Here is a 13,203-nt window from a genome sequence, read left to right as displayed (position 1 = left end):
GTCTAGCTTATAATGTTTAGCTTGTTTATGTTTACATATATGTGTATGTATATTACTTGTGTATGTATTATTATCTGTATTTACCATTAAATATATCTTAAACATATACGTGGCCAGGTGCAGTGGCTCATGCCTGTAATCCCAGCACTTTGGGAGGCTGGGGCGGGTGGATCACATGGTTGGGAGTCTGAGACCAGCCTGGCCAACATGGTGAAACCCTGTCTCTACTAAAAATACAATAATTAGCTGGGCATGGTGGTGGGCGCCAGTAAGCCTAGCTACTTGGGAGGCTGAGGCAGAAGAATTGTTTGAATCTGGGAAGTGGAGGTTGCAGGGAGCCGAGATTGCACCATTGCACTCCAGCCTGGGCGATAGGGCAAGACTCTGTCTCAAAAATAAAATAAAATAAAATAAAATAAAAACAACAAAAAACCACAAATATGTTGAATGGTAAATACAGGTAATAGTAACAAAATTGTAATAAAATAAATAATAAAGTAAATATATTACTACTACTATGACCACTTTCATTACCACTAGTATTGCTGCTGTCATTTGGGGAAAGAGGCAGGAAGGTGATTAATTAAGGACACAGATTTTAGAGCCAACCCAGCCTCGTGCAAATTAATTTTTGGGTCTCCTAGTTGCTTCATCTATTGAAGTGAAGGTGATAACAGATCCTCCCTCTCTGGGTGGTGGTGAGTTTTAAATAAATGAGGCAAGCACTTAGAACAGGCCCTGGAGCACAGCTGGTGCACAGTAAGCACTGTCAGTTACTATTACTACTGGTATCGACTGGGGTATGCTGAGAGATGTCCCATACGCTGGGTCATTTTCCAGCCGCAGAGTTTATGCAAATCTCACATTTCAGAGTAACTAATTCACTGTTTAAATATTTACCAAGCATCGCTTCTGTTTTGGGCCCTGTGAAAGAAAACAAATCAGTTTTGGTCCCTGCCCTCAGACAGCGGAAGGCTCTTAGAACAAATCCTAAACTCCTCTAACAGGGCTGGGCACCTGAGCACCATTAGGGGGCAGCACGAGATCAGCATTGTAAAAGTCCCATGGCCAGAGGCCCTGGAGCCCAGAGGAGGAGAAACTGGCTGCAAACAGCAGCAAAGACCTGGGTGGAAGAGAAGAACAGGGGATAACTCAAGCTCCACCTGATGGCTCATTTCTCCATTTACCAAACGCTTCTGTGCTGGGCTCCAGACAGGGGCTGGGACCCAGGTGTGAACGGAGCACAGAACTGGCCCTCTCAGCGTCTGCTGGGATAATCAGCCCCCACAGCCACAGCAGCCAGTGCCCTGTCGGGGGCAAGACAGCGACCCCAGGGAACAGCATCTAGCACTGTTGTGGGCGAAGGGGAAGAAGTGAGAGGAGAGCTGGCCACGCACGGAATTTGGAGGATGTCCCAGGCGGACGCAGTGCAGGCAAAGGCCTGGAGCCAGGAGCACGTGTGCTGCAAGTTCGCTGTGGCTGGAGCATGTCGGGGGGGCAGGGTGCAAGGAGGGGGCAAGGGGCACGGTGGAGCTGGGGTGGGGAATGGGGTGCAAGGTATAACAGGCATGAGGGAAAAGAGAAAAAGGTTGCTTCCCACCCCATCTGTCCCTGCAACTGTGATGGACTGGGTTACAGGTGAGCAGGTGGAGAAAGGCCTGGAACATCCAGCCATCTTTTAACTCATCAATCTGCCCAGTGCAGACAGGCTGGCCTGCGAAAGCAGCAACTGCGTGTAGTCTGTGTTCTGCACCTGCCTGGGCCACAGGGGAGGAGGGCACTGGGGACTTGGCTCAATAGAACAGCTGACACCACCTCCCAGTGTCTCCTGGGGGTAAAGCACACCTCAGGGCCCTACCGTGTGCACTGAGCTCCAAGCACACGCCGGGGTCCAGCTGAGCACACTCCAAGCGCAGCCTTCTGTTCTACCTCAGTGCCCCTGGGGGTGGGTGGGTGGGGGTCCTGCAGGGAGGCCTGCCCCCATCAGGGATCAGATCTCCCCAAGGCCTGCAGGTTTGGAGGGCAGAAGGTGGCTACAGACCAGCTGAGTCACTGCTGCCAACATGGTTTCCAAGGCAACAGCCTTCTCTGATTTCTGTCCCTCTATGGAAACACAGGCTGCAGGGAACCTTGGCAACCGAGTGGTACCTGGTTCCCAGGGACGCTGCAGTGGCTGGTGCCTGGAGCCTGTCCCCAGTATGGCAGGACTCTAAGGGGTACACAGTTCCTGGTCTGGCCATGAGGTGGCCGCAGACACTGCATTCAGACTCCCTGTGACAGGCTTTGGCCAGACAGCCAGATGCCCATGGGAGACCCCAGGTGACTCTCAGCAAATCTGGAGGCTCCTGGTCAGAGAGTGAGCCTGGCTGAGGAATTCAGGCCCACAGCTGGTGACACAGGTGTGGCTGGTTACTCTGGCTTCTGAAGGGACAAAGTTCTTCAACATAAGGGGAGTTCCTCTCCTTCACAGTCATTCATCACTTTTGTGCCAGGAAGTTAGTTAATCTCTGGTGACTGGTGAGACACCTTTGGCAAGCTTGCCTTCCACATGCAGGCCCCACTGGACACCGGTAGTCAATCAGGCAGCACCATCATTTCAATCCCCCCAGACCTCAGTTTCCCCACTGACTTAACCAGCTATGTGCTTCCAGGGCACACAGGAGAGACTGGAGCTGCCCAGGGAAGTCTCCCTCCTGAAGCCTTTCCCAGATAGTTCATCCTATAAAGTGCTCTCCTTTCTTTTCTTCTTTTATTTTTTTTTGAGATGGAGTCTCACTCTATTGCCCAGGCTGGAGTGCAGTGGTACGATCTTGGCTCACTGCAACCTCTGATGCCTGGGTTCAAGCAATTCTCCTTCCTCAGCCTCCCGAGTAGCTGGAATTACAGGTGCCTGCCACCATGCCCAGCTAATTTTTGTATTTTTAGCAGAGATAGGGTTTCACCACCTTGGCTAGGCTGGTCTAGAACTTCTGACCTCATGATCCACCTGCCTCAGCCTCCCAAAGTGCTGGGATTACAGGTGTGAGCCACCGCGCCCAGCCTAAAGTGCTCTCTTTTCTAACCCTGTTTGCACTGACTTGATTCAACCCTGCACCAGGCATCATGCTTTATACTTCCTAGTGTCTATATGTCCACACCACATAGTTTAGTCTTTTTTCTCCTATGCAGTCTCCATTAGGAATGGGTTCATATCTCCTTTTCCTAGCAGCTCCCCAAGTGTGGTCGCTGGACCAGCATCAGCATGCCCTGGGGAACTTGTTAGAAATGCACATCCTAGCCCGTACCTACAGAATCAGAGACTCAGGGGTGGGCCTGCCCTCTGTGCCACCACCCAGATGATTCTGCTGCACTGGCCTGGATTACTGACAAGCAGGGCCATTGTGGGTGATCGGAAGCAGGCGGGATTGGCTTGGCTAGAGGAAGCTGGGCAGAGGGCAATGGAGGGATTCCAGGAGAAGCCAGTGAGCCTGCAGCTCTGAGCCACAGAGGAAGAGCATCCTGGGGCATTAGCCTCCTGAGTCCCCCGTGCAGCAGAGCAGCCTCCCTGTGGAGGCAAAGTCCACTCCCATCCCCTGCCCCACCCACCCTGTGTAAGAGCCCCAGCACCCCTTACCCTTCACGGTCGATGTGTGGCAGGGGCTGCTTGGGCGTGTGTCGGACTTTCCGGTGGAACTGGGTCAAGTCCAGCTTTTCGGGCTGCAGGTCCCAGGTGGCACCACTAGAGAGCAAGGGAGAGTGAGAAATCAAGGCAAGAGGGTGACAGCCCGGTTACTCATGGAACCAGGGGAGGCTGAAACCGCAGGCAGATCTGCAGAAAGGGGCTGCCCAGGGCCAGGCGGGGACCCTCAGAATGGAGGTGCCAGCCCTCACCTTCCTCACGCTGCTGTGGGAAAGTGTGTGCTTATGAAACAAGCGTGGGCCTGATGCCCACTGCACAGCAGCTCCTGCAACAACGGCCCGTTTTCGTGCCCACATTTGAGGAAGCCTGGGGACAGCAAGGGCCAAACACTGGGCTCCAGCCTCTGATAAGCAGCTCAAAATGATGCCCCAGCCACCCTGAGGTAGACGAGGCAGGTGACTGGGAAGCGGGGCCCAGCCTCTGCAGTCCCATCCCAGAGGCCCTCCCGGTGCCCCCGCTGTCTCCTCTGACCCCCAGTGCTTCCTCTCTCCGGCCTCCTTCTCTCCATCCACCCTTCCTACAGCCCGCACTCAGCTTCTCTCCGCCTCTTGCTCATTAACTATCAGTATTCACTCAGCCCTGCAAGGAAGCTGGGGTCCCAGGCTGGACCTCACACCACAGGGAAGGAGGAGGAGGTTACCTGAAGGAATCGAAGGTATTGGCTGCCCAGATGTCTGTGCCCAGCATGTCCAGAGAGCTGTCCTTGCTGCCATTCTGGAAGAGATGGGGTGAAAGGGCTGACATTAGCTGCTCAGCCAGGACACTGAGAACATGTGGGCCTCCCTGGGACCCTGGCCTGAGAGAGCAGCAGAGGCCTCCCTGTCCCCCTGGGTGGCTAGGAGGCTGAAGTGAGCCCCCAAATGATTGTGGTAGCTAGTGCACCCAGTCAGAGTCGGGGGACTCTGGCCTCCCCCCAGGCATGGGCCCTCGTTTCGCTGAGGTTTTGCAGAAGTGTACAGAAGGGCCCAGGCCCCTGCTGCCCCCAGCCCATCGCTCTCTCCTCAAAGCCTCCACACCCAGCAGGGGCTCTGTGCCACCCGGAGCCTCTACTACCACTGCCAGCCTGATGGCAGACGCTTCTCCCCAGGCAGGGGCTCTGCAGAGCCAGGCCCATGGACACTGACCTCCTTCAAAGTTCAGCACCACTCCCCAGAAGCCCCCACCAACCAAGGCCACACCAGCAACTAGATTTCTCTGAGTCAAACCCATGCTCTGGTGTTCCCTACGTGACCCACCCCCGAGACAGAAACCTCTTTACTCAGTGCAGGTTCTGTGATTCGGTTTCTCTGCCCTCTGGCTGGTAAGTTCCCTGGAAACTTCTCCAATCCCCTGACTTCACGCCTGATACGCTCCAGCCCTTCTTACCCCTGCAGTCTGGTTTCCATTGTCACACTCTTTAAAACAGCACTTCCGCATCCACCCGAGCTGAACGTGTGCTTGCTGCATGACCCGGGAATTCACTCCCAGGTATAAATACACAGAAATATGCCCAGATGCTCCCCAGAAGACGTGTACACAAAGTGTATACAGCAGCACCAGCCACGACAGCTCCAAACTGGAGCCCACCACATGCCTGTCATCGGCATGAATGAACATAAACTGTGGTATGTTCAGTGCTGGAGTGTTACACCGCAGTGAGCACAAATAAAGTAAAACAAGAAGCAACAACATGAATAAACATCACAAACATGCAGGGAACAAAAGAACCCAGATGCGAAAGAGAACCAATTATGTTCAGGAACAGGCAAACTACGAATGCATGGTCAAAGAACTCAGATAGTAACAGGAAGGGGAACCAATCTACCTTCCAGAGAGAGGGCGACAGAGAGCGAGCAGCTTTGATTAACTAGGAGTGGGCACACAAACCAGAAAGGCTGAACAGTCCAGCCTCCAAGCAGAAGGGGCCAGGCACTCCAGCCCCCACAGACAGGAGGCAGGAGGTAATGAGGGCCTGGAGGAGAGGTGGAGGGATCATGGGGGTCGAAGGGACAAGGGGACTGTTTGGGGAGAACCCCCTGCGCTGTCTGTCTGGGCAAGTCCCTCAGCCTTCCTGGGTCTCACTGATACCATGAGGACTGGTCCCTCCCTCTGGGCATCAACAGCTTGCAGCCTGCAGTTCTAAGTCACTTGGAACTTCCTTATTCCAGGATGCCCTGAGAGCTCACACAATTCTTTCTTGCAAATCAACCACATTTGGGGCCACCATGACTCTGGGTGCTTCCTCTCCATGCCCTTCCTGTCCCATCCCTGTAATCCCCTTTGCTAGTGACCATGACCTGTCAACTGGGCCTTGCTCCCCTCCTGCCCTCTCCAAATGTGCCCCATCTGTCAAAGCTTGGCTAGGCCAGGAAGTACCTCTGGCCTCCCAAACTACAGTCACCTTGCTCTGCCCTGAACTTGCCATCCATGTGGGTAACTTACGGCAGCAGAGCCAGCCTTCTGCAGTGCTCTTATTTTTCTTGTTGTGACCTCTCTCCTGCAGGAGACCACAGGCCCTTGATGACAGGGACACCCCCCGCCTCCCAGAGCTGCAAGTTCAGTGCTCCTGACATATACTGCAAGAGATTTTCAACATCTTCTTCAAACATGTGTTTTCCTCTTGCTTCAATAAGCTGTGTGACCTCAGTGAAGTCACTTCACCAGTCTGGACTTCAGATTCTTCATATTTAAATAAAGAGATCCCAGAGTGAAATGCCATGGCCTGTAAATGGGTTCCTTCTGACTGGCATGTGTGCTGCTAGTATCCCCTTTCCTGCCAGTGGCAGACATCACTAATCAATTATAGCAGGTTGCCCGTCCTCCAAGCAGACGGCCCCTAATGTTCTAGGATCACTGTCTCTCCCTTTTCTTGGAGTCGTCTCACATCCTCCCTATCCCAACTCCTGGGACCCCGCTTGCTCCAAATGCAACTCTGAAACTCCAGATTAGCTGGAGAGACTCGCCTTCTATCACACAATCCCCAAGGGGACAGCCCCTGCCTCCCAAGATGTTGACTGGCTTGTTCACAACCCCTTCCGAGGCCTCATATGTAATTATCATCCAGAATAGCAGCCCAAAATAACATAGAAAGTAAAGACAAAAAAAAAAAATCAAACATGCAGACAAAACTCTTGCTTCCAAAGCGTCTGTTGCAGACCTCACTCAGCATGGAGTCCATTTTCCCCCTTTAGCCCAGTGACCTGATGTCCCTCCTCCTCCACACGTGTCTTCCTAATCCCTGACCTGTTAAATATGCAATGTTCTCTGGCGCTCATAATTCAGCTTCAGTGGATCATCACTTGGCCACTGCTCTCTTTACAAATGTTAGACCTTCCCCAAGTAGACTATAAGCTTCTCCACTGGACTGCCTCTTTCTCTTTGTGCCCCTACAGTGGCCAAGTCAGGCACACAGTAGGTCCAGCTTGAATTCATGCCAACTGATTGAAGAGATGTCACTCTGTAACAGGAGGAAGCATGGCCCTACTGCCTCTGGGCTGGAAGGAAGACTGATTCAAGATTAGGATGTCAAGATTGATTTAGTGTCCTAGGATTCCAGGCCCTTAAGGCCTCTACAGAGTGAGAAACATGGGTAGACAGAGAAAGTGCAACTGCGTAGAGATTGTCATGGCCAAACCCAGAAATGCAAAGCCTCTTCCAAGAAGAGGGCAATTCACCTTGAAGGCAGTTGAAGGGCCATGCAATGGGCACATAAATCTCTCTCCTGGCCTGGAGTTTGGCATCTCAGCTAGTGCTCCTCAACTGACAGGGAGGGAGGACAGGTCCCAGTAACAGTCACTGGCAGCAGCTGTGTAGGGGGTCAAGGCCCCTGTGCAGAGAGCTGACAGGAACGTCTCTGGCTGGAGGAGGGGGCACTACCCTCGGGCTAAGGGAGGTGGTTGAGCAGGGCAAACTTGGGCACTTCCAAAGCAGCATCCCTGGAGGGGGACCCACCAATCTCTGGACTTGGGATCAGGGAAATGCACCCCCAGCTGATGGGAGGGAAAGAGCCAGGGCAGAGGCTGTGTCTGCAGGCGAGTGTTTGTTCTTTACAGAGGAAGCTCACACTTCCGTGCACCTGCAGAACAGCCCCATGGTCAGCCGCTGTCATATCCGTGTTGGGGGTGAGGAACAGTGGCCTGGGGAGAGGGGCCAGGGCTCAGCTGGGGAGCAAGTGGTAGAGTCACAGAGGGAACCAGTGCTCTCCTGAGAGCCATGGCAGTCGCGCAACCAACACACGTTACCAGTGACGGACTCACACATTCTCCTCATTGAATCCCTGCAACTCCTTACGACAACTCACAGAACATACCCCTGAACTGGTATCAATAGCCTATATCCATATTTAAATGTCAAGGAACCCAGTGATATCCCTGCCATTCCCAGCACACACCCCACTCTTCAAGCCACCCCCACCCTGTGGCTCAGCCTGCTGACTCCCGCGTGAGCCACGTAACTCCTCCCTCCCTAGGCCGGACAGCTCTGCACCGGGCTGCTTTTCCTTCCTCTTTCGCTCTGCCCCACAGGGCTCTGTTCCACAGCCCACCTTGGGCCTGTGGGCCGGTTCTCACCTCTCTTTGCCACAAGGCTTGAGTTTCGTTAACTCTCACACTGACCTGCCTCCTGCCTCATTCCCTCCCCCGTGATGATGGCAACTCTGAGCTCAGAGCTGAGGAGCAGAAGTGCCAGCACGGTGAGCCCTTTACAAACCAAGGAGCTGGACCCCATCTCTGTGCAGTCCCATGGAGCCCTGGGGGCACAGCTCCAGGAAAGAATATCATGTGGGCAGCACCCCCGGAACCGTGAGCCCTGGAGGAGGTGGCAGGTGGAGGCAATAGCACCAGGAAGAATGAGGACTCAGGCCGCTGAGCAGGACTGGACATGTGGAGGAGAGCTGTGGGCAAGGCACTGGCCTTTCTGTCTGAATATCAGGAAGGAGATCACCATGAAGACTTGGGGCCTGGCAGACGAGAAGCTGAGTCTCTGGAGAAGCAGGTATAGAGGACACAGGGGCCATGTTCCTTATTGCCAGTCTACTTGGTACAAGAACTGCAGTGCATATCAAGAATCAGGAAACCTCCCTGGAATTTGTTTTGATGCATGAGACAGGCATACAGCCGCTGAAGCCAAACTTTTATCAACAGAGGCTGCAGAAATAGCCTGGCAGGTGGAGAAAACGTCCATGTTCTTCCAGCCTCAGCCCACAACAGCAAGGGTCTCACCTGCAGAGCTTTTCTTTGCTGTCCCTTGATGCTAAGGTGGTGGCCCAGGCAGTGCCCAGGGGGGCCAGGCTTTGCTCAGTAGAGTTACTAACTGCCAAGCCAAACCAGACAACCAGGAGGCCAACGGCTTCACATGCATCCTAGGGCCCGCTTGCCCTGGGCTGAGAGTACCCAAGTGGCTACTCTGTCGACCAGCCCTGCCACATGGCTCCAAAGCCAGGCAAATGCTCACAGCCATACAAGTGCCTGGATAGCCCCCTTCTTAGGTCCTGAACTCCAGCCTTCAAATCTTACAGCCCCTGACACACACACATGCCACATACACATACATGTACAAATTTCACACACACATACATACACGTGTGTATACACACTAGACACAGACACATACATTCACACACATCCACACAATATGTGCCACACATGCATATACACAGGTACATACACACACGTGTATACCACACACACATGCATATACATACCAAACTTACACAATACGTATACACATCCATCCACACACATACACACCACACCCATAGACACACCACACACCAAACACACATAATGCACACACCACATATATACATGTGGTATACATGTATACCACAACTATGTGATGCCACATACTACATACACCACACATACATGCACAGGCTGCATACCACAACATACATGTAGATCACATACACATCATGTACACAGGCATATATACACACACATACATATCCACACCCACATACACACCATGCATACATAGACCATGCACACATGCACACACATATACACCCCACACATCCATACACATCACACACAAGCATACATGTCCCACGCACACACACATGGACATGTCACCTGTTCCACAAACCCTCCAAATAACTGAAGAAGTCAGAGAAGTAGGAAGGCAGGCACCTGAGTTCTGGAGCTTCTTACCAGGAAGCAGACACACCTCCCTCTCCTGCCACCCTCACCTCTGGCTCACACTGAGGATCCACACAGAGGGGTGACTGTCAAGCTGAGGACAGAGAAGAAGGGAACCTAGGCTCGGCTCGTCCTGGGCACCCCACCTTTTAAGTCCAATGCTTCAGCTTCCAGCTACCACACGGGTAACATGCGGGGGTGTGGCTTGCACATTGTCCACCTGTGACGGGGCTCTCGGGCACACGAAGCTGCAGCACGTATGGAGTTATATTTCTCTTTGGGCTACTATCCTCTTCCTGGACTCAGAAAACAAAAGAATGTTCTCTGCACCCACCCCCCACCACCACCCCGAGTCTTCCTTTCCACTAGGATCTAGCTGGGGACTTAGCTCTGCAGCCTCCTCAGCAGCTCGTGCCCCACAAACCCCGCAGCACATGCCGCTCACAGCACATACCCTGCACACTCCAGTGCTGGGCTGACTCCTCTCTTCATTGTTCTGCTGCAGAGCTCCCCGGAGCGCTCTAGAAGCCCCAGTCCCCTGGCTCTCAATGTCAGTGTGCATCAGAATCACAGAGAGAAGGGAGGGTTGGTGGTTTAAATTTAGTGTAGCTGGGATGGTTCACAGACTATGCTTTTAGAAAGGCTCATTCCTCTAAATGGTCCTCATTTCTCATTCCTCTAAATGTTCGTTTTAACAGAAAAAATTCAAAAAGATTATGTATAATCTTTTTGTTTGGTATACACTGAATTAAAAGATTACTAATACATTATTAAAATGTAGAAAATCATTAAGATGTTGAAATTTTGATTGCAGAACTTCTTCAGCGGATGTTAACTTCATATATGTGGAAGTGGAGTATGCAATATTTCTTTCCTAAGCTTTTTTGGCTAGAAATCTGCCCCACTCTTCCCTTTCATTCCACAGAGAATTTTGCAGGACTAGGATTCCATGGAACCCCTTTTGGGAAATACTCCGCTAATGCACTTTCTGTTAACTCTCTCCTTTCGATGGCAGGAACCGTGGCTCCACTTTCTTGTTGTATCTTCCTTCCCATTCACCCCTCATCCTAGCCTTGGGACCCAGGGTCATTCATTAATATTTCTTCACACAGACTCAGTGACCAGGCACTGTCAGCTATCCATCAAAACCTCAGTGGCCTCTTAAAGAACATTCTCCAGTTGGCAATTCCATAGTTGGCCCTGGTACCACAGCTTTCCTCTGAGCACAGCCTCCTCTGCAACCCTGAGATCACCCAGGCCCTGCCCCCCAGGTTGCTGAAATGCCAAGGTTCTGAGAAGCCTTATCAAAAACAATCATCCTTTTCAGTGGGTTGTTCTTAGCACTTAAAAACTGTTGAATCCTTTGCGACAGCCCCTTTCACTGGCAATTAGGGGGCCCCATGCCAGGGTGCACCATACTGCTGGCAGAACAGATCACAGAGGGATAATGAGCACTTTAAACCATGTGGAAAAGAAAATGGAAACAGCCTGCTTGTGGGAAGGGAGACTGAAGTTGTCTCTGGGATGGCCCCAGAGACATCCCCAGTTCAGGGGAGGTCAGACTCTTGGAAGGGCCAAGAATAAAGATGATGACAATAGCAGATTTTGACCCAGCACACAGTATGTGCCAGCACTGCCCAAGTGCGGCACTGTTACTATAACCCTAGGAAGCAGATGGTACCATCACCACCTCCATTTTACTGACGGGGAGACTGAGGCACAGAGCACCCGCCCACATTCCTGGAGCCAGTTTCCAGGATGGGACCACAGAGAGCGTGGCCCAGAGGCCATGTTCTAACCATGGCACACTATGCAGTTATTCAATTCAGTCAGGTAAAGTGATCCCACTACAGAGATTTCCATAAAGCAGGAACGTATCCCTCCCCTGCAAGCATTTGGATTCTCTGTCAATGTTTGGGAAGGCAGTGCCGGTGGAGGAAGTACATCATCTGCAGCACAGGGAGAAGAGTTATGGAATGTGAGTGGGTATGCGATGAGGCCGGGCTCTCTGTACCTGGGTGAATGCAACAGGGTGAGAGTGAGTGCCGTACGGTAGAAAAACATACAAAGTCAGACGCAGTGAAAACAACATGCCTTCTAGCTTCTGGCTTTTCTTTATGAATACACAACTGCACAGTGTTTTTGCTGTGCAAGCGCATAGGTGGGGGTGTGTGTGTAATGACAATCCCAGGCTATGAGTGTTTAGAAACTAGGCAGAATGTGGCTGAATGGGATAGATGGCAGGAGGATACTCTCCATTGTTGGGACAGTCACGGGGGAAGTTCCCCCTAGAGAATTCTAGGGCAGGTGGGTGTGGATTTCCCTAGCAGGTCTGCTGCATCAGGTGACAGTGGGGGAGAGGTTGCCAGCCCTCAGCCCTGGCATCCTGAATGGCAACCCCCGGATACAGTGCACCCTCAGTCACTGAGCAGCTGGGCTGTGCAGGACCCAACTCTGGGCATCAGAGAGAAAAAGATGATGCAGTCCTGGCTCCCCAAAGGCCTCCCAGTCCCAGTCCATACCCTTCTCAGTGCAGGATGTCCTTCCAGATTCCATGAGGGCCAAGAGGCAAGCCCAGCCATAATAAGGTTCTCTCACTTCACAGACACAGGGTTCCCAGGGGAGCTAGCTGTGGGACAGGGGTCTGGTTTGGGCCGAGAGTGGGGAAAACAGGATTCTAGGCCTGCAATTTGCTTCCTGGGGCCTCATGAAGTCACTCTGGCTTTTTTTGTTTGTTTGTTTTGACAGAGTCTCACTCTGTTACCCAGGCAGAAGTGCAGCAGTGTGATCTCAGCTCACTGCAACCTTTGCCTCCTGGGTTCAAGTGATTCTCCTGGCTCAGCCTCCCAAATTGCTGGGACTACAGGTGCAAGCCACCACACCCAGCTAATTTTTGTATTTTTAGTAGAGGCAGGGTTTCACCATGTTGTCCAGGCTGGTCTTGAACTCCCTACCTCAGGTGATCCACCCACCTCAGCCTCCCAAAGTGTTGGGATTATAGGTGTGAGCCACCACACTCAGCCCCACTCTGGCTTTTTGGACCTGTGCTTCCCCATTGGTCACAGGACTACATGTACTAGATTGGCAATTCCTGAGTAGGGGGGTAGGGGAGGGCAGGTGGGACATATGAGAGACACCATGAGAGCTTTTACATTACATGAAATGTTCCTGGACAAGGGAACCCCAGACTCATCTCCTGGGCCAAAACAGAGGCTTCCTGTAGGCCAGATCTGAAACTCGTCTCAGGCCCAAACTAAAGCAGACTTTGAGGATGGTTGGATTTGCTTAGAGAGAAACTAAGGGGGAAAGCACAGTGGGAGGTGGCAGGAGGCAGAACTGAAAGAGAAACAGGACTATCTTGAGCTTGACAGCATGGTAGAATATGAAAAAAAAAAAAAAAAAAAAAAA

The 13,203-nt window shown here is 52.2% G+C and overlaps 1 protein-coding gene across 9 annotated transcripts in view; it reads right to left on the bottom strand.

The window, feature by feature from the left end:
* CTIF (cap binding complex dependent translation initiation factor) overlaps nt 1-13,203 on the bottom strand; it is a 323,679-nt gene that overhangs the window by 202,591 nt on the left and 107,885 nt on the right. For all 9 annotated transcript variants that reach the window (XM_032259411.1, XM_032259409.1, XM_032259415.1 and 6 more), the window contains 2 exons: nt 4,320-4,393; nt 3,614-3,718 (listed from right to left, as the gene is read on the bottom strand). In XM_032259411.1, coding sequence (XP_032115302.1) covers nt 3,614-3,718; nt 4,320-4,393 — 179 coding nt within the window. The remainder of the gene's footprint in view (nt 1-3,613; nt 3,719-4,319; nt 4,394-13,203) is intronic.

Source organism: Sapajus apella, unplaced genomic scaffold, assembly GCF_009761245.1.
Source record: "Sapajus apella isolate SASKATOON/1434 unplaced genomic scaffold, GSC_monkey_1.0 scaffold109, whole genome shotgun sequence".
In the NCBI taxonomy this organism is placed as follows: domain Eukaryota; kingdom Metazoa; phylum Chordata; class Mammalia; order Primates; family Cebidae; genus Sapajus; species Sapajus apella.
The sequence above is the reverse complement of the archived record's forward strand: the minus strand, read 5'-3'. Positions and strand labels throughout refer to the sequence as shown.